Consider the following 13,915-nt stretch of genomic DNA (forward strand, 5'->3'; position numbering starts at 1 on the left):
CGGGAGGTCCAATGATAATGTTCATACACCAGCCTCTGCTCTGAAAAAAATAGGAGTTATGATATTCAGTGTTGGATCTCGAGCCTCAGACATGAATGAGTTACAACGCATTTCCTTTGATCCAAGTTATGCTCTTTCAGTGTCTGAGTTCAGTGATCTTCCAAACATCCAAGAGCATCTACTCACAAGAGTTGAAACTTTCAATGTTAGTCTTATGGGTAAGATTCATTAAATGAATGATCATGAAGCCAAATTCATAGTTGCAATATTAATTGTTCTGGAAAATATACCAAATGTCTTTTTCTGAAATATTAATCTAGGGAATCTGTTTAAAATGGTCAAAATTCACTTGCTGCATATATTAAACTATTAATACCTTACACTGCTATTTTTTGTTTTTAAAATCTTTAGTTTAAGATCATAATTGCTATTCATACATATTTTATTATCTCGTATATCAAGGTTTGTTTCATTAGGCACAAATGTGATCTTTAGAAATAACTTCTTTATTCATGTTTTACTAGGAGAAACTATGATGGGACATAGAGATGTTGTATTTCTTCTGGATGGTTCTGATGGCACAAGGAATGGATTCCCAGCCATGCGTGATTTTGTACTCAAAGTAGTGGAGAATCTCAATGTGGGAGGAAACAAAGACCGCATTTCTGTGGTTCAGTATAGTAGAAATCAAGAGGTACATTTCTATCTGAACACATACACCACGAAGGGCGACATTCTTGACAGCATAAGACATCTGAGGCACAAAGGTGGTAGACCCCTCAACACAGGGGCAGCACTCCAGTTCGTTAAAGACCACATCTTTAAAGACACCTCTGGAAGCAGACGTTATGAAGGTGTCCCTCAGATATTGATTTTGCTGAGTGGTGGACAGTCAAATGACGCTGTTAGCCAAGCTGCCTTTGATATGAAAGGTCAAGGAATTCAGAGTGTTGGCATTGCCATCAGACAGGCCGACACTAGAGAAATGCAGTCAATTACGTCTGATCCACAGCTCATCCTTGTGGCACGAGACTTTTCAGATCTGTCAGCAATGCATCTGGAGCTTTCATCATCAATTGCTCAGGTTTCCAGTCCTGGTTTGATAGGTAAAACTTTTTTTTGTTCTCTCAGTCTATTTAACCAATTGATTTCTCTGTGATGTTAAAATCTGTTAGATCTACTGGTATAGTCATCTACTCTTTCCTAGCAAGATGTTTGCTACATTATACACAATAATGTGTTGAAATATTTGAACAGTTTTAGAAGTATTGAAGCTGCTCATTCATTAAAGTGTCATCAATGAAAATGGGTGACCATGGATTGTTAAATAGCATCCTCACCTCATTTGTCAAATCCTACAACATCTTGATTAACCCTTCTTTCATATTGCTCTCTCATTCATTTTTGCTTCTACATTTTTCTTTCAAAGATTTTTCTTGAATATTCAGAGTGAATCCTTCCACTTTGCATTCATGCTTATGCTTGGTATTATTACCACCTTTTTTCATAGAAAACTTTTTCATTCTTTATTTAATTGTTCTCTTCAAATTCTTTCAGCATAGTCTTACTAAGGGTCTCTTTTTTGTAGCAATTGAATTTACTTCAACTCTCTGGAATGCATTCGCTTCAATCAGCTGCAGTTGCTTACCAGCGATATAGTATATTAATTAATTAATGTATTATCTTATAAAATCATCATTCCTTCGTAAGTTATATTTACATTCATTGAATATCTGTTCCCCACTTGAAGTAAAGTACCAAAAAGAGGCATTGTATTCCTTCTGGATGGTTCTGATGGCACCAGGAGTGTATTCCTAGAGATGCGTGATTTTGTACAAAAAGTTGTGGACAATCTCAATGTGGAGGAAACCAAAGATCAAGTTTTGGTGGTCCAGTACAGCAGAGATCTAGAGGTCCACTTCTATCTGAACACTTATACAACAGTACATCAAGGACAATGTTTTCACTGCTTCAGCTGGAAGTAGACGCTTGCTTGGTGTTCCACAGGTTTTAGTCATTTTAAGTGGAGCATAATCCAGAGACCCAATTAGCAATGCTGCTCATGCTCTGAAACAACAGGGTATCATGGTCATCACCATCGTTTCAACAGCTACAGAAATCGAAGAGCTGCAAACTCTTTCTTTCAATCCTTCTTTGGCATTTACATTTTCAGAAAACTTTGATCTTTATAGATTGGATAATCAGCTTTTATCCTCAATGAGAATCACAACTTTGAAATGTTCTGGCATTCTGGGTAAGAGATGTCAGAAACACTTTTCAGATAATAACTTATTGAAACTCGTGAATCCCATGTGAATAATGTAATTGCCCCGCCGTTGATTGGCATTGTTCTCCAACGTAAGAACAATGTGTAATTTTCTTCTCCTTAGGAAAATCAGGCTCAAATTGTTTATTTTCTTTTGATGATATACCTTTTCCCTAAGACAAGACAAGATTGTAGAATCTTGGTGGTGTATTTAGAGACTTAATTTGCCACTGTCCTCAACACAGAGGACAATGTGCTCTGTTCGCCTGCAATATATAGCATGTGATGGTAATTCATCTGTGCTCCTTTCTTATTTGCTTGACTTTTTGCTGCATTTTAAAACAAAATGCTGCGTATTTTAAGATTCGTGCATCACATCTTTTAAAGTGTCAATCCTCGCTTGACTCTCACCACTCTATGCTGGAAAAAAACATTTCTTCATTTGTTTCACTGGTTCTTTTTTTGCTATGCCAAATGGTTATAGCATGTCAACCCCCTGTCCCCCTTTAGTACTGATATGACGAGTTGCATCTTGTTAAATCCACATGTACTATTCTCCCTAGTGGAATCGCGGATTGGACGACGTGATGTTGTGTTCCTCATCGACGGCTCAGACAGCAGTCGGAGTGGGTTTCCTGCTATGCGAGACTTTGTACGAAGAGTTGTGGAAAACCTTGACGTTGCCGAAGACAGAGACAGAGTAGCAGTGATCCAGTTCAGCAGTGACGCTGTAGTGTACTTCTACTTGAGTTCCTTTTCATCCAAGGACACTGTCATCAGCAAGATACGATCATTAAGACATAAGGGAGGAAAATCACGCAACACTGAGACAGCTCTACAGTATGTTAAGGACAATGTCTTTAGCACCATCTCTGGAAGCCGCCACCTTGAAGGTGTTCCACAAGTACTGATACTGCTCACAGGAGGACTCTCCAGCGATAGTGCTAGGCAGCCGGCTTCAACACTTAAAGATCTTGGCATTTTGAGCTTTAGTATTGGCACAGACTCAGTTGGTCTTCCCACCACTGCTCATAATTTTGTTTTTCCAATCACTGACTTTGGAGAGCTTCCAGACATCTTATTAGATGTACTGTTCACTTTAAAGCATACCACTCGTATTGGTAAGTAACCTTATTTTTCTAAGTGTCACTTGTCTATTCTTTTCATGTTGGAAAGACAATTTGGTGACATCCATAGAACTATGGAATAATCGAAAGTTAGTCAATGAGTTAATTTGAAAATAAAACATGAGTCGTAATGCAAAACACAGCCTATATTTATTGTAATTTCTAGCTCAACCTGAAGAAACCACCAAGAAGGATGTTGTCTTCTTGTTTGATGGATCTGATAACATTATAAATTAGTTCCCAGTTATACAAGACTTTATACTGAGAGCTGTTGAGAAGCTCAATGTGAATGAGAACAAAGACCGAATTTCTGTGGTCCAGTACAGCAAGGATGCCATGGTCAATTTCTATTTCAACACTTATGCATCCAAAAACAAGGTTATACATGCAATCAGAGGCATCACACTTAAAGGAGGGAGACCCCTTAACACTGGAGCAGCTCTTCAGTATGTCAGGGACAATGTCTTTACCTCTTCCTCTGGCAGCAGGCACATGGAGGGTGTTCCACAAATACACATTTTGATTAGTGGTGGGAAGTCTAGTGATAGTGTTGAACTCTCAGCGATCGCGCTAAAGCGTATTGGTGTGGTCACTGTCAGTATTGGCCTTAGAAATGCTGACAACAGGGAGATGCAGTCAATCTCAAATTCCCCTAACAAAACATTTTCTGTCCGTGACATGCGGAACCTCCAAAACATCCAGACAGAGCTCTTTTCTGCTTTGTCAAGACTTGTCAAAGCCAGGTATCCTGATCCTACCATATTCGTTAGCTCGGGAGGTAAGACACTTAGAAGCAAAGTCCTTCAGCTGAAGTGTTCAATCATTGTTTGCAAAAGGATATTGAACATTGTTTTAAAACATACCTTTGAAATGTATTAGCCCACCTACTACAAACGGAGCAGTGGTTTATTAAAAATGTTTGTTCTCCCTTCCTTTTAGCTGAGTCTCAGGGTCCCAAGAAGGATATCGTCTTCCTTGTTGATGGCTCAGATGGCGTCGGAAGGGAGTTCCCCATCATCCAGGAGTTCATCAGCTCAATCGTGAAGAACCTCAACGTGGGCGAGAACAAGATCAGGATTGGTGTGGTGCAGTATGGCGACTCCCCCAATGCAGATATCTACCTAAACTCCCACACAACCAAGGAGGGTGTTATGAATGCTGTCAAGGGACTGAGGCAGCGAGGCGGCCGGGAACGTAACCTGGGTCAGGCAGTGGAGTTTGTCAGCAGTGAAGTGCTGAATGTTCGACGTGGCGGCAGGAAGGAGGAGGGTGTCCCACAGTTCCTGATTGTCGTTTCTGGTGGAAGGTCCACAGATGATATCCGTCGACCTGCGACCTCACTGAAGAAGTCAGGCGTTTTGCCCTTCAGCATCGGGACCAGAGATGTAAACTCTCAGGAGCTTCAGGTTGTTTCCTATGTTCCCAACTTTGCATACACTGTGGATGACCTCCCTGGCCTGTACACAGTCCAGGACAAACTGATCTCCACGCTCACAGAGATGTCCGATGACGACATTGCCAGGCTACGCCCTGTTTTCCCAACTCCGGATGGTAATGCCCTCTCTTGCTGTCATTAATGTGTTTTATAGGATTAATGTCTGATTGAATTTCATTCACAATATTTTTGCACATTTTATGGAATATTTGGACAACACTTCACGGTAGTGGCCACTGGTTGGCTAATTATCAGGTCGCGTATGTGTCAAATTGTCATAAAAGCATCATGATTGATTGTTGCTCTCATGAACTCAAAGCAATCTGCCTTATCCCAAGGGTTCTCAGCTATAAGCACCTCTTACCGGTGGGACCATGTGAGCAACAATCCTGACTCTCATTTAGAAACATCAATAATCATCAATTGCGATAGTTTAAAACATATGTATCTTTCATATCAGTGAGAAATAATCTTTAAAATAAAAAGATACACTTACTTTAGCAGCTTTGCACAGATCCATACGGCTGTCTCTCTCCATCCGAAAAAACTACACTTCCTCCCCAGTTACACTTACACACAGGTGTTTGAGCATGCTAGATAACTAATTAGCACAGGTGGTTGTCTCTGTCTTCCATCTGTGTTCCGTAAACAAACGCTGTAACATGGCAGTGTGGGAACACTAAACCTATAAAAGTGTAATTTAGTTTTTTTTTTTTAAAGATTATTTCTCGATGATATGAAAGATACGTTCCTTATGTTTCCAAAACCGTACTGCAAGCGATGCGGTCAGAAGATGTCTTCATGAATAATCGCTAAAGGGAGTTAGCTTCTATGAATAGGCTAGATGGATTGTACATAATCAAACATGTTTTATGCCAAGTTTTCAAACTTTCTTGAGAAGAGGCCTATTTAACACCTCATGAGTAAGCATATCACTGTAAAGTCCACAGGTGTTGTATTAGGGGTTGTGTTCGGTGCATGTGACCAATACAATTTGATTTGACTGAATTGACGAGTGCCCAATTACATATATATTGTATATTAGATTTTTTAGCAATTAAACAAACACTTTACATCTGAGTGTATAAGGTATTATTGGAAATGCCTGGGTCTTGTGCTTCGAATGAATACAATTTAGCTGCCCTCCAATTTAGCTGCCCTCTACACCCCAAAATGATGTCACCAACCATGCTACATTTTAACTGGTTTAAATGGACCTACACTGACTTTAGCATTACTTATGTCTTTTGCTGTATTGTTTTTCCATGTCGGACAGAGGAGGCCAACGCCACAGTGGAATTCATGCATGGAGTAGTACAGAAATTGCACCATTTGGTGATTCTTTTTTTTTTTACCACCACTCATAACTTCATAATACATACTATTGACTTCTATCCCGATATAGCAAATATTGGTGAATAATTGCTTCAAGGTGGTCAGCTGAGAGGTTTTACATTTTTGCATGGGAAACCCTAATCCACTAATTACTGCACGTGGCGCCACTTTGTTCTGAACAGGATAACTGTCCGTTTAGAACAGGCTCATGAGGTATCGGCAGGGGCACAAAAATAATTATCTCTTAGCTAACACACAAGTTCAACCAAACAAAGTGCTGGTACAATACTATTTCTTGAAGGCAATACAGTCTCCAGAGACCCAAAACAACAATTCTGCTAAATGTGCTCATGTGGTAGAGTGTTTACAGCTTTGATTGATGTTAGCTACCAGTGGGTTAAAATGGAAAACAACAGGTTATTTTAGGGGAGTTTGTCAAAACAGCACTACAGAGCTAGCTGTTTTTCATTCGGATTCACTGTTAACGGGTTTCAGTGATCGGCATCACCACCCGTGATACTGTAGTCTAGTTGAATATCAATTAAAACTGTTTCTCAAATGTTATCACTAATAATGTATTATTAATAATAATGATAGATTAAAACTAGATCATATCTTTTGACTCATACAAACAGATCCGTAGTCAAAAGGATTGATGCAAGGTGAAAACATAGTTATTATGAAGTACAATTAGAACATAAAATATCACCATAACGAATTTGGTTTATATCTATGCCCTAATGCAGCTCAATTTGTGTTGATAACAAACACATTTGATGTGCTTGTCTTCTCCCACAGACATAGTACCCACTGGCGGAGAAAAGAGGGATGTGGTTTTCCTCATTGACGGCACAACAGCTGTGCGCAGCGAGTTCCCCGCCATCCGTGACATGATCGGGAGGGTCGTGGAAAAGCTGGACGTGGGTCTGGATCGGGTGAGGGTGTCAGTGGTGCAGTACAGCGACGATGCCAAAATGGAGTTCCTCTTGAACGAGCACTCCACCAAAGACGAGGTCCGCCAAGCCACGAGGAAGATTCAGAGCAGGGGTGGAAACCGTCTAAACACTGGCCGTGCCCTCGATTGGGTCTCCAAGAACATCTATCAGAGATCAGCCGGTAGCCGCATCGAGGAGGGTGTGCCTCAGTTCCTCATTCTAGTCACGGGGGGAAAGTCCAACGACGACGTCTCTGGACCAGCCAACCAGCTGAAGACCAACCTGGTTGCCCCTCTTGCCATTGGGGCAAAGAATGCCAACCCCAGCGAACTGAGGCAGATCTCCCTGAAGCCAGAGTTTGCCTACTCCATTAACAACTTTGGGCAGCTTCCAACAGTGGAGCAGCAGCTTATTGCTTCAGTCAACACCATGACCACCACTGACATCTCCAGTAGTTTTGTTCCTCCTGTTTTGGATATTGGTAAGAGATTCTACATTATTTAACCCAATGCAGTTTCTAAATAGTGCTGATCCATCAAATATATTTTTGAATGTAGCTAAGTTTCCATCTAATTGGTGACAGATTTGAATTTTCTCAAATCTGCATAAAACAATATGAAAATGTTCACACCCGAGTGTGGTACAGCAGTCTAAGGCATTGCATCTCAGTGCTAGAGGCGTCACTACAGACCCTGATTCGATCCTAGGCTGTATTGTTTTGTAACAAAACAAAATGCATTATATAGTGAATGTGCCCACTTTGGTCTTGGCACGTGCGCTCTAGCCAACAGCTCCCAGATACAGTGCGGGTATAGCCAGTGCGGGTATATTTTTCAAATGGCAGCCAAGCCTCGATCATCATGTCACCAGAAGAAGACTCTCAATATTTATTGGAAAGGAGCATCAAGCTCATCACTGTGTACTTTCACCACCATGTGAAGTTCATCATAATTTATTTAATCTGTAGCTTAATAAACGACATGCTTTCCCGAGTCATAGTGGAAGGACTACACAACATATATAATCGCGTGACTCCAAGTTTACTTTTGGTATGATGGTTATATCAATACTTGCGCGTAAAGGTCAACTTCCACCTCCTTTTCTCAAATAATACATTTCACAGACAGAAAGATCCCACCCTGACTAGCGTATTTTGTTTTGTCAACATTTGGAAAGTCTACCGACAAAATAGCTGTTTCCATCAGGCCTGTTGTGACATGTTTTATCCAACATGTACTTTTCCCTGAATAAAAAGGTTGGATGGAAACCTGTTTTTTATGTTTTGTATGGTAACTGTTACAATCCCCTTTGTTTACATTTTTAAATACGTTTTTGCCAACATAAAAAGTAAAACCCCACTTGCTTGACCTTTTTTTCTATTCTACTTCTCAGCTAACCTCAACATGGGGAGGAAGGACATCATCTTCCTCATAGACGGCTCGGACACCACAGGGTCCAGTGGCATCGCCCACATCCGTGACTTCATCCTAAACATCGTTCAGCAGCTGGATGTGCAACCTGACCAGGTTCGTGTCGCTGTCGTCCAATACTCTGACAAGGTCAAGACGGATTTCTCTCTCAATTCCCACAACAACAAGCCAGCTGTGCTCTCTGCCATCAAAAGACTACGCCAGCAGGGTGGCAGATCGTCCGATCTAGCCAAAGCCATCGAGTATGTGATCAGGAATGAGCTGAAATCCTCAGCGGGTGTCCGACTTGCGGAGGCCTCCCAGCATCTAGTGGTCCTCACCGGCGGAAGGTCCCCCACTGACGTGTCTGTGTATGGCCCTCTGCTCAAAGGCTCTCGGGTCAACTGCATTGGCATTGGGGCTGGCGGAGCAGACTCCAGGCAGCTCAACCAGATTGCCACCAGCTCTGCCGATGTTCTTCAGGTACCTACTTTCCCCGGCTTGCCTACCATTAAGGAGAGGTTCATTGCCAGGCTCAATGGGACAATCCCCGAGGAGGCCCCTACAGAAACTGATCTCCCAAGTAAGTGAAAACACAAAGAATGCATTCTCGCCTTATTCTGTATAATAAATGTACTGATAAATATTGAATAATAGCCAAATAAATACTGTGAATAGGATTCAACATGGCACCTCTCTTTTACTCTATCCCTCTCCGTCACTCTCTCTCTCTGTTTTGTCTCAGCTTCAGGACTCCCGAAAGCCAAGGCTGCTGACATCGTGTTCTTGGTGGATGGCTCCATCAACCTTGGCAAGGACAACTTCAAGGAAGTGATGGAGTTTATCCTGAACCTTGTAGACCTCTTCTTCACCGAGCGTGACAACCTTCAGATTGGCCTGGCCCACTATGCCACCGACGTCACCGACGTCTTCTACCTCAACACCTACAAGACCAAGGATGACATCATCAGCGCCCTTAGTCGCACAGAGTACAAGGGTGGCCGCAGGATCAACACGGGTGCTGCCATTCGCCACGTGCAGGAGAACCACTTCATCAAAGATAAAGGCAGCAGGAAGGATGAGGGCATCCCCCAGATCCTGATGATCGTCACTGGCGGAAAGTCATCCGACGATGGCAAGACTGCCGCTCTGGGTTTGAAGGCCACCGGTGTCCGTATCTACGCCGTTGGCGTGGGCGACATTGAGGACGAGTTGAACAACCTGGCAAGCGAGGCCTCCACGGTGGCCAGGGCGAGCACGTTCATGGAGCTCTCTGAGCTCAACGAGCAGATCTTGGAAACATTGGACGACGAGGTGAAGGGAATCAAGCTGTGCACTGGCGTGAGCCAGGAACCCTCAAAAGGTGAGGATCACAGATATTTGACCCTATCTTTCCCCTAGTGTTGGTGTTAGGAGGACATATCTTAGCAGATCTATGTCAATTCCTCATGCTTGTTTTACTTACATCCTTTACTTTCATATAGAACATTGATTTTTTTTAAATTGCTATGCTTTAGAATGACTCAGGTAATAGCAGACCGCATATAGATTGTAAACATCTGGTAAACATCTACATTACAAAACATACTACAGAGAAGCTCCAAACACCAACCACCAATCAACCTCCCCGTATCTTCTCTCTCTCTCTCTCTCTCTCTCTCTCTCTCTTTCAGCCTGCAGTCTGGAGGTGTTGGTGGGCTTTGACGTGTCCTCGCAGAACATCTTCCAGGCCCAGAGGATCCTGGAGTCCAAGATGGGTGCCATCCTCCAGAGGATCACCAAGATGACGGGCATCAGTTGCTCATCGGGACAGATCCCCTCGATCCAGGTGGGCATCCTGGCCATGGATAGCGCCTCGGAACCTGTCCACCTGGAGTTCACGGACAACGCCGACATGCTGTTTGAGGCATTCCGGGCCCTGCGCAATCGCGGCCCCTATGTCCTCAATACCAAGACCATTTCCGCATACGGTTCGAGGTTCAAAAGCCGAGCCGCAGACGCAGTCAAGGTGTGTCTGCCTGTCTCTTTTTTAAATAAATGTAATGAATATCTTCACACACAGGGAAAGGTATGAGTAGAGTAGATTGAAGTCAGTCATTTATCTTTTTTGGTTTAGTTCGACTTGAGAGTGAAGCAAACTTATTGAAATAAATGCCATTCATTATTAGTAAAATTAAATTATATGATTGCCTACCCCCCAACCACGCACAGGTTGTGATCCATCTGACTGACGGTCTGGATGGCCAGTATAACGAAATGAAGAGAGGAGTTGAAGAACTTAAGATTTCAGGTGAGGATACGTCTTATGGCTGGATTATTGGATTGCTATGGCTGTTGAAACTACTGAGAAAGATCCTGGACAAAGATTATTAAACATGTGTTTTGTGCCATGTTAGGTGTGAACAGCTTCATCCTGGTGGGTCTGGAGCGGGTACCCAGGTTTGAGGAGGCTGTGCTGCTGGAGTTTGGCCGAGGCTTCAGGTACACCAGACCTCTCCGAGTCAATGTCATGGACCTGGACTACGAGCTTCTGGAGGAACTGGTGAGTGCTGTCACTGTCACTCACTACAGAAACGGTACATGTTCTCGTACTTGTACCTGTACCATACAGTCCAACTCAGCCATGTAACCCAACTGTGCCACACACATGCTTTTAGGAATGAACCTGGAGAAAGTCTAAGGACTAATCTACTGTACAGTATGACCACGTTGAACATTAGGAAGATACTTGAAGTCGTAGTCAAGTCACAGATATGCAGTTTTGGATTGAGTGGATAATCAACCAATTTTGGCTGTACACAGAAAATGTTTTGTCCCATCTTAAATTCCAACTTTATATTTATTCCAATTTACAGGACAACATTGCTGAGAGGGAGTGCTGTGCAGTGCCATGTAAATGCACCGGCACAAGGGGAGACCGAGGAGCAGTCGGGCTTGGAGGATCCAAGGTTACTAATGTGCTTTGTTATTATTACTTGAACTTAACTACGGTATACTAAGACACAATCTTAGGAAAAAGGGTTCCAAAAGGGTTCTTCAACTGACCCCATAGGATAACTATTTTTGGTTCCAGGTTGAACTCTTTTGAGTTCCATGTAGAACCCTCTGTGGAAAGGGTTCTACATTCAACCCAAAAGGGTTCTACCTGGAACCAAAAATAGTTATTCAAAGGGTTCTCCAATGGGGACAGCAGAAGAACCCTTATTGGTTTTAAATGTACCTTTCTTTCTAAGATTGTACTTAAGTGTGTAAAAATGTCTTGGGAAATATAAATGCCTTGTGAAAGACTATTGTGATGAGTTAGTTATACAGTGCAGATTTATGCATAATACGCTTCTTATCTTGCAGGGCAGCCCAGGTGGAGCAGGCGGAGCAGGACATCCCGGAGATGAGGGGGGACCCGTAAGTCAGATTTATTTTCATATCTGAAACAACTTTAACCTCACAAATATCTGTTCAGCTTTCTTCTTTAGTAAGACTGTACCCTCAGGCCACACTATGCACCTGCTCTGAAGTTTAAAAATAATAATAGTTGGATTTATAGTATATAGAGCCTTTCCGGTGCTCAAAGTGCTGTAACACAGTGCTACACATTTCACCACCAATGTGTAGCACCTTAGGGTGATGAACGGCAACCATCATCAACCTCAATGCTATTCAATATAGTGTAAATGTTGTGTAACAGGACATCTCTCTCTCTTCTCATCCTGTGACAGGGAGACAGAGGTCCTCCTGGTGTCAATGGAACGCAAGGTTTCCAGGGCTGTCCTGGACAGAGGGGCATCAAGGTAAGTACCCACTTAGCACTACTGTATCAATCAAAAGGCTAGCTGATGTGAAATCAAAACAGAATGTAATATATTTTTGCATAAAATATGTAAGAATGTATCTCCTTTTTCTCAATTGATCAGGGTGGTCGTGGATACTCTGGAGAAAAGGTGAGTTTAAAAAAAATATAAAAATCAATACTTTACTTCAAATGATAATAGATAATATATTGATCACATAATAGCTTGTTTAAATGTTAGTGATGAGCATTACCCTCAATAACCCTTGTCTTCTGTCAGGGGGAATATGGAGAGATCGGCCTGGATGGCATAAACGGAGAAGAGGTAAGAAAAACACAATTTATTTTACAATAAGATTTGTTTTTCTATGGCATTTGCTGAAAATGTATCCTAAAGTTAGAAGGTCATACAGAACTTTACGTGAACAGTTACAGCTTTTGACATATTGGCCTCATGTCAGAAGTGCTTTTAAAATCCTCCCTTTAATTCACAACTTTACAAAGCAAAATGTACAGTAAATCTAGCTTTGAATGCTTACGCTTACAAGACAGACCCACAGTAGTAAAGGCGAATATAATGACTTATGATTGACTTTTAGACCACTCTTGAATGTGTGGCTGACTGATGTATTGCTTTCCACCAGGGCAAGAGTGGAGTCGCTGGACCCCCAGGAGACAGAGGGCACCCTGGGAGAAGGGTGAGTCCTCATGTGGTCATTGCAACCTCATAAACATCATTTTCTGGCTACTTTTCCATGCATTCATTCATTTTAATTATTCTGATGTGCTTACCACTCACAAATGTTTGTTTCTGTGTTCAGGGACCCAAAGGAACTAAAGGACATGCAGGAGACATCGGGGATACAGGAATCAGAGGAGATCCTGTAAGTATCTGTTAACATCTGAAATACAGTACATCCTTATTCCAGATTACATTTTACATTTCAGTAATTTAAGCGATTTACAGGAACAATTAGGTTTAAGTGCCTTGCTCAACAGATCAGTGCTTGTTTTCATTACAGAATGATTTAGTTCAGGGCCAGGGATGGGAAAACTGATACTGGTTCAGTCTTCAGTTGGTGTTACCTTATAATGATAGCAGGAATCCCAATCATTGGGATTCATATGGTAGATATAACAGAGAAACCAACCAAATTTGTCAACAAAGTATTTTGTACTACATCATTAACAGCCAAACTGATTCTGAATCTGATTCCATTTGCTTTCTGTTTGCTAGGGAACCACAGGTCAAGATAACAATGTGGCTGGACCTAAAGGAGACCCAGGCGATGTCGGCCCAGTGGTAATGTCTTCCTCTCACCAAGCTAGTGTGTTAACTGCCTGTGGGGATTACAGTGTTTGTATAGGAAATTAACCATAAAGTAACCTTCTATTCTTAATGTTTTGTGTGCTGATTTGCAATTGCACAGTGAGTAGGAGTGAGCATCTTCACACCTCCTTTCCTGTTTAAGCCATCACTCTGTTTCTTTCACTGGTGTCACTTCCTGTTATTGTCATTGATGTACTTTGTCTTGAATCCTAGGGAGAGCCAGGGGAGGATGGTAAGAAGGGAGGCCCCGGTGAACCAGGCAGGACGGTATGACTACTCTTCTTCTCTATT

General features: G+C 42.1%; 2 protein-coding genes across 12 annotated transcripts in view; both read left to right on the forward strand.

Annotated features, from left to right (window-relative positions):
• Positions 1-44, forward strand: part of LOC139380935 (collagen alpha-3(VI) chain-like) — a 3,940-nt gene extending 3,896 nt beyond the window's left edge. Inside the window, exon 7 of the mRNA XM_071124106.1 lies at positions 7-44. Coding sequence (XP_070980207.1) covers positions 7-44 — 38 coding nt within the window. The remainder of the gene's footprint in view (positions 1-6) is intronic.
• The window catches only part of LOC139380209 (collagen alpha-3(VI) chain-like), a 100,877-nt gene that overhangs the window by 65,813 nt on the left and 21,149 nt on the right, over positions 1-13,915 (forward strand). For 10 of the 11 annotated variants that reach the window (XM_071122698.1, XM_071122697.1, XM_071122699.1 and 7 more), the window contains 16 exons: positions 4,333-4,944; positions 6,962-7,579; positions 8,491-9,090; positions 9,253-9,870; positions 10,181-10,515; positions 10,719-10,797; positions 10,904-11,049; positions 11,363-11,455; positions 11,856-11,909; positions 12,224-12,295; positions 12,419-12,445; positions 12,575-12,619; positions 12,939-12,992; positions 13,116-13,178; positions 13,532-13,597; positions 13,838-13,891. In XM_071122698.1, the coding sequence (XP_070978799.1) occupies positions 4,333-4,944; positions 6,962-7,579; positions 8,491-9,090; positions 9,253-9,870; positions 10,181-10,515; positions 10,719-10,797; positions 10,904-11,049; positions 11,363-11,455; positions 11,856-11,909; positions 12,224-12,295; positions 12,419-12,445; positions 12,575-12,619; positions 12,939-12,992; positions 13,116-13,178; positions 13,532-13,597; positions 13,838-13,891 (3,536 nt within the window). Of the gene's footprint in view, positions 1-6; positions 219-524; positions 1,107-2,829; positions 3,388-4,332; positions 4,945-6,961; positions 7,580-8,490; positions 9,091-9,252; positions 9,871-10,180; positions 10,516-10,718; positions 10,798-10,903; positions 11,050-11,362; positions 11,456-11,855; positions 11,910-12,223; positions 12,296-12,418; positions 12,446-12,574; positions 12,620-12,938; positions 12,993-13,115; positions 13,179-13,531; positions 13,598-13,837; positions 13,892-13,915 lie in introns of those variants that run through there. The other variant, XM_071122704.1, reaches the window with a different exon arrangement.

Source organism: Oncorhynchus clarkii, chromosome 22 (genome assembly GCF_045791955.1).
Source record: "Oncorhynchus clarkii lewisi isolate Uvic-CL-2024 chromosome 22, UVic_Ocla_1.0, whole genome shotgun sequence".
NCBI lineage: Eukaryota > Metazoa > Chordata > Actinopteri > Salmoniformes > Salmonidae > Oncorhynchus > Oncorhynchus clarkii.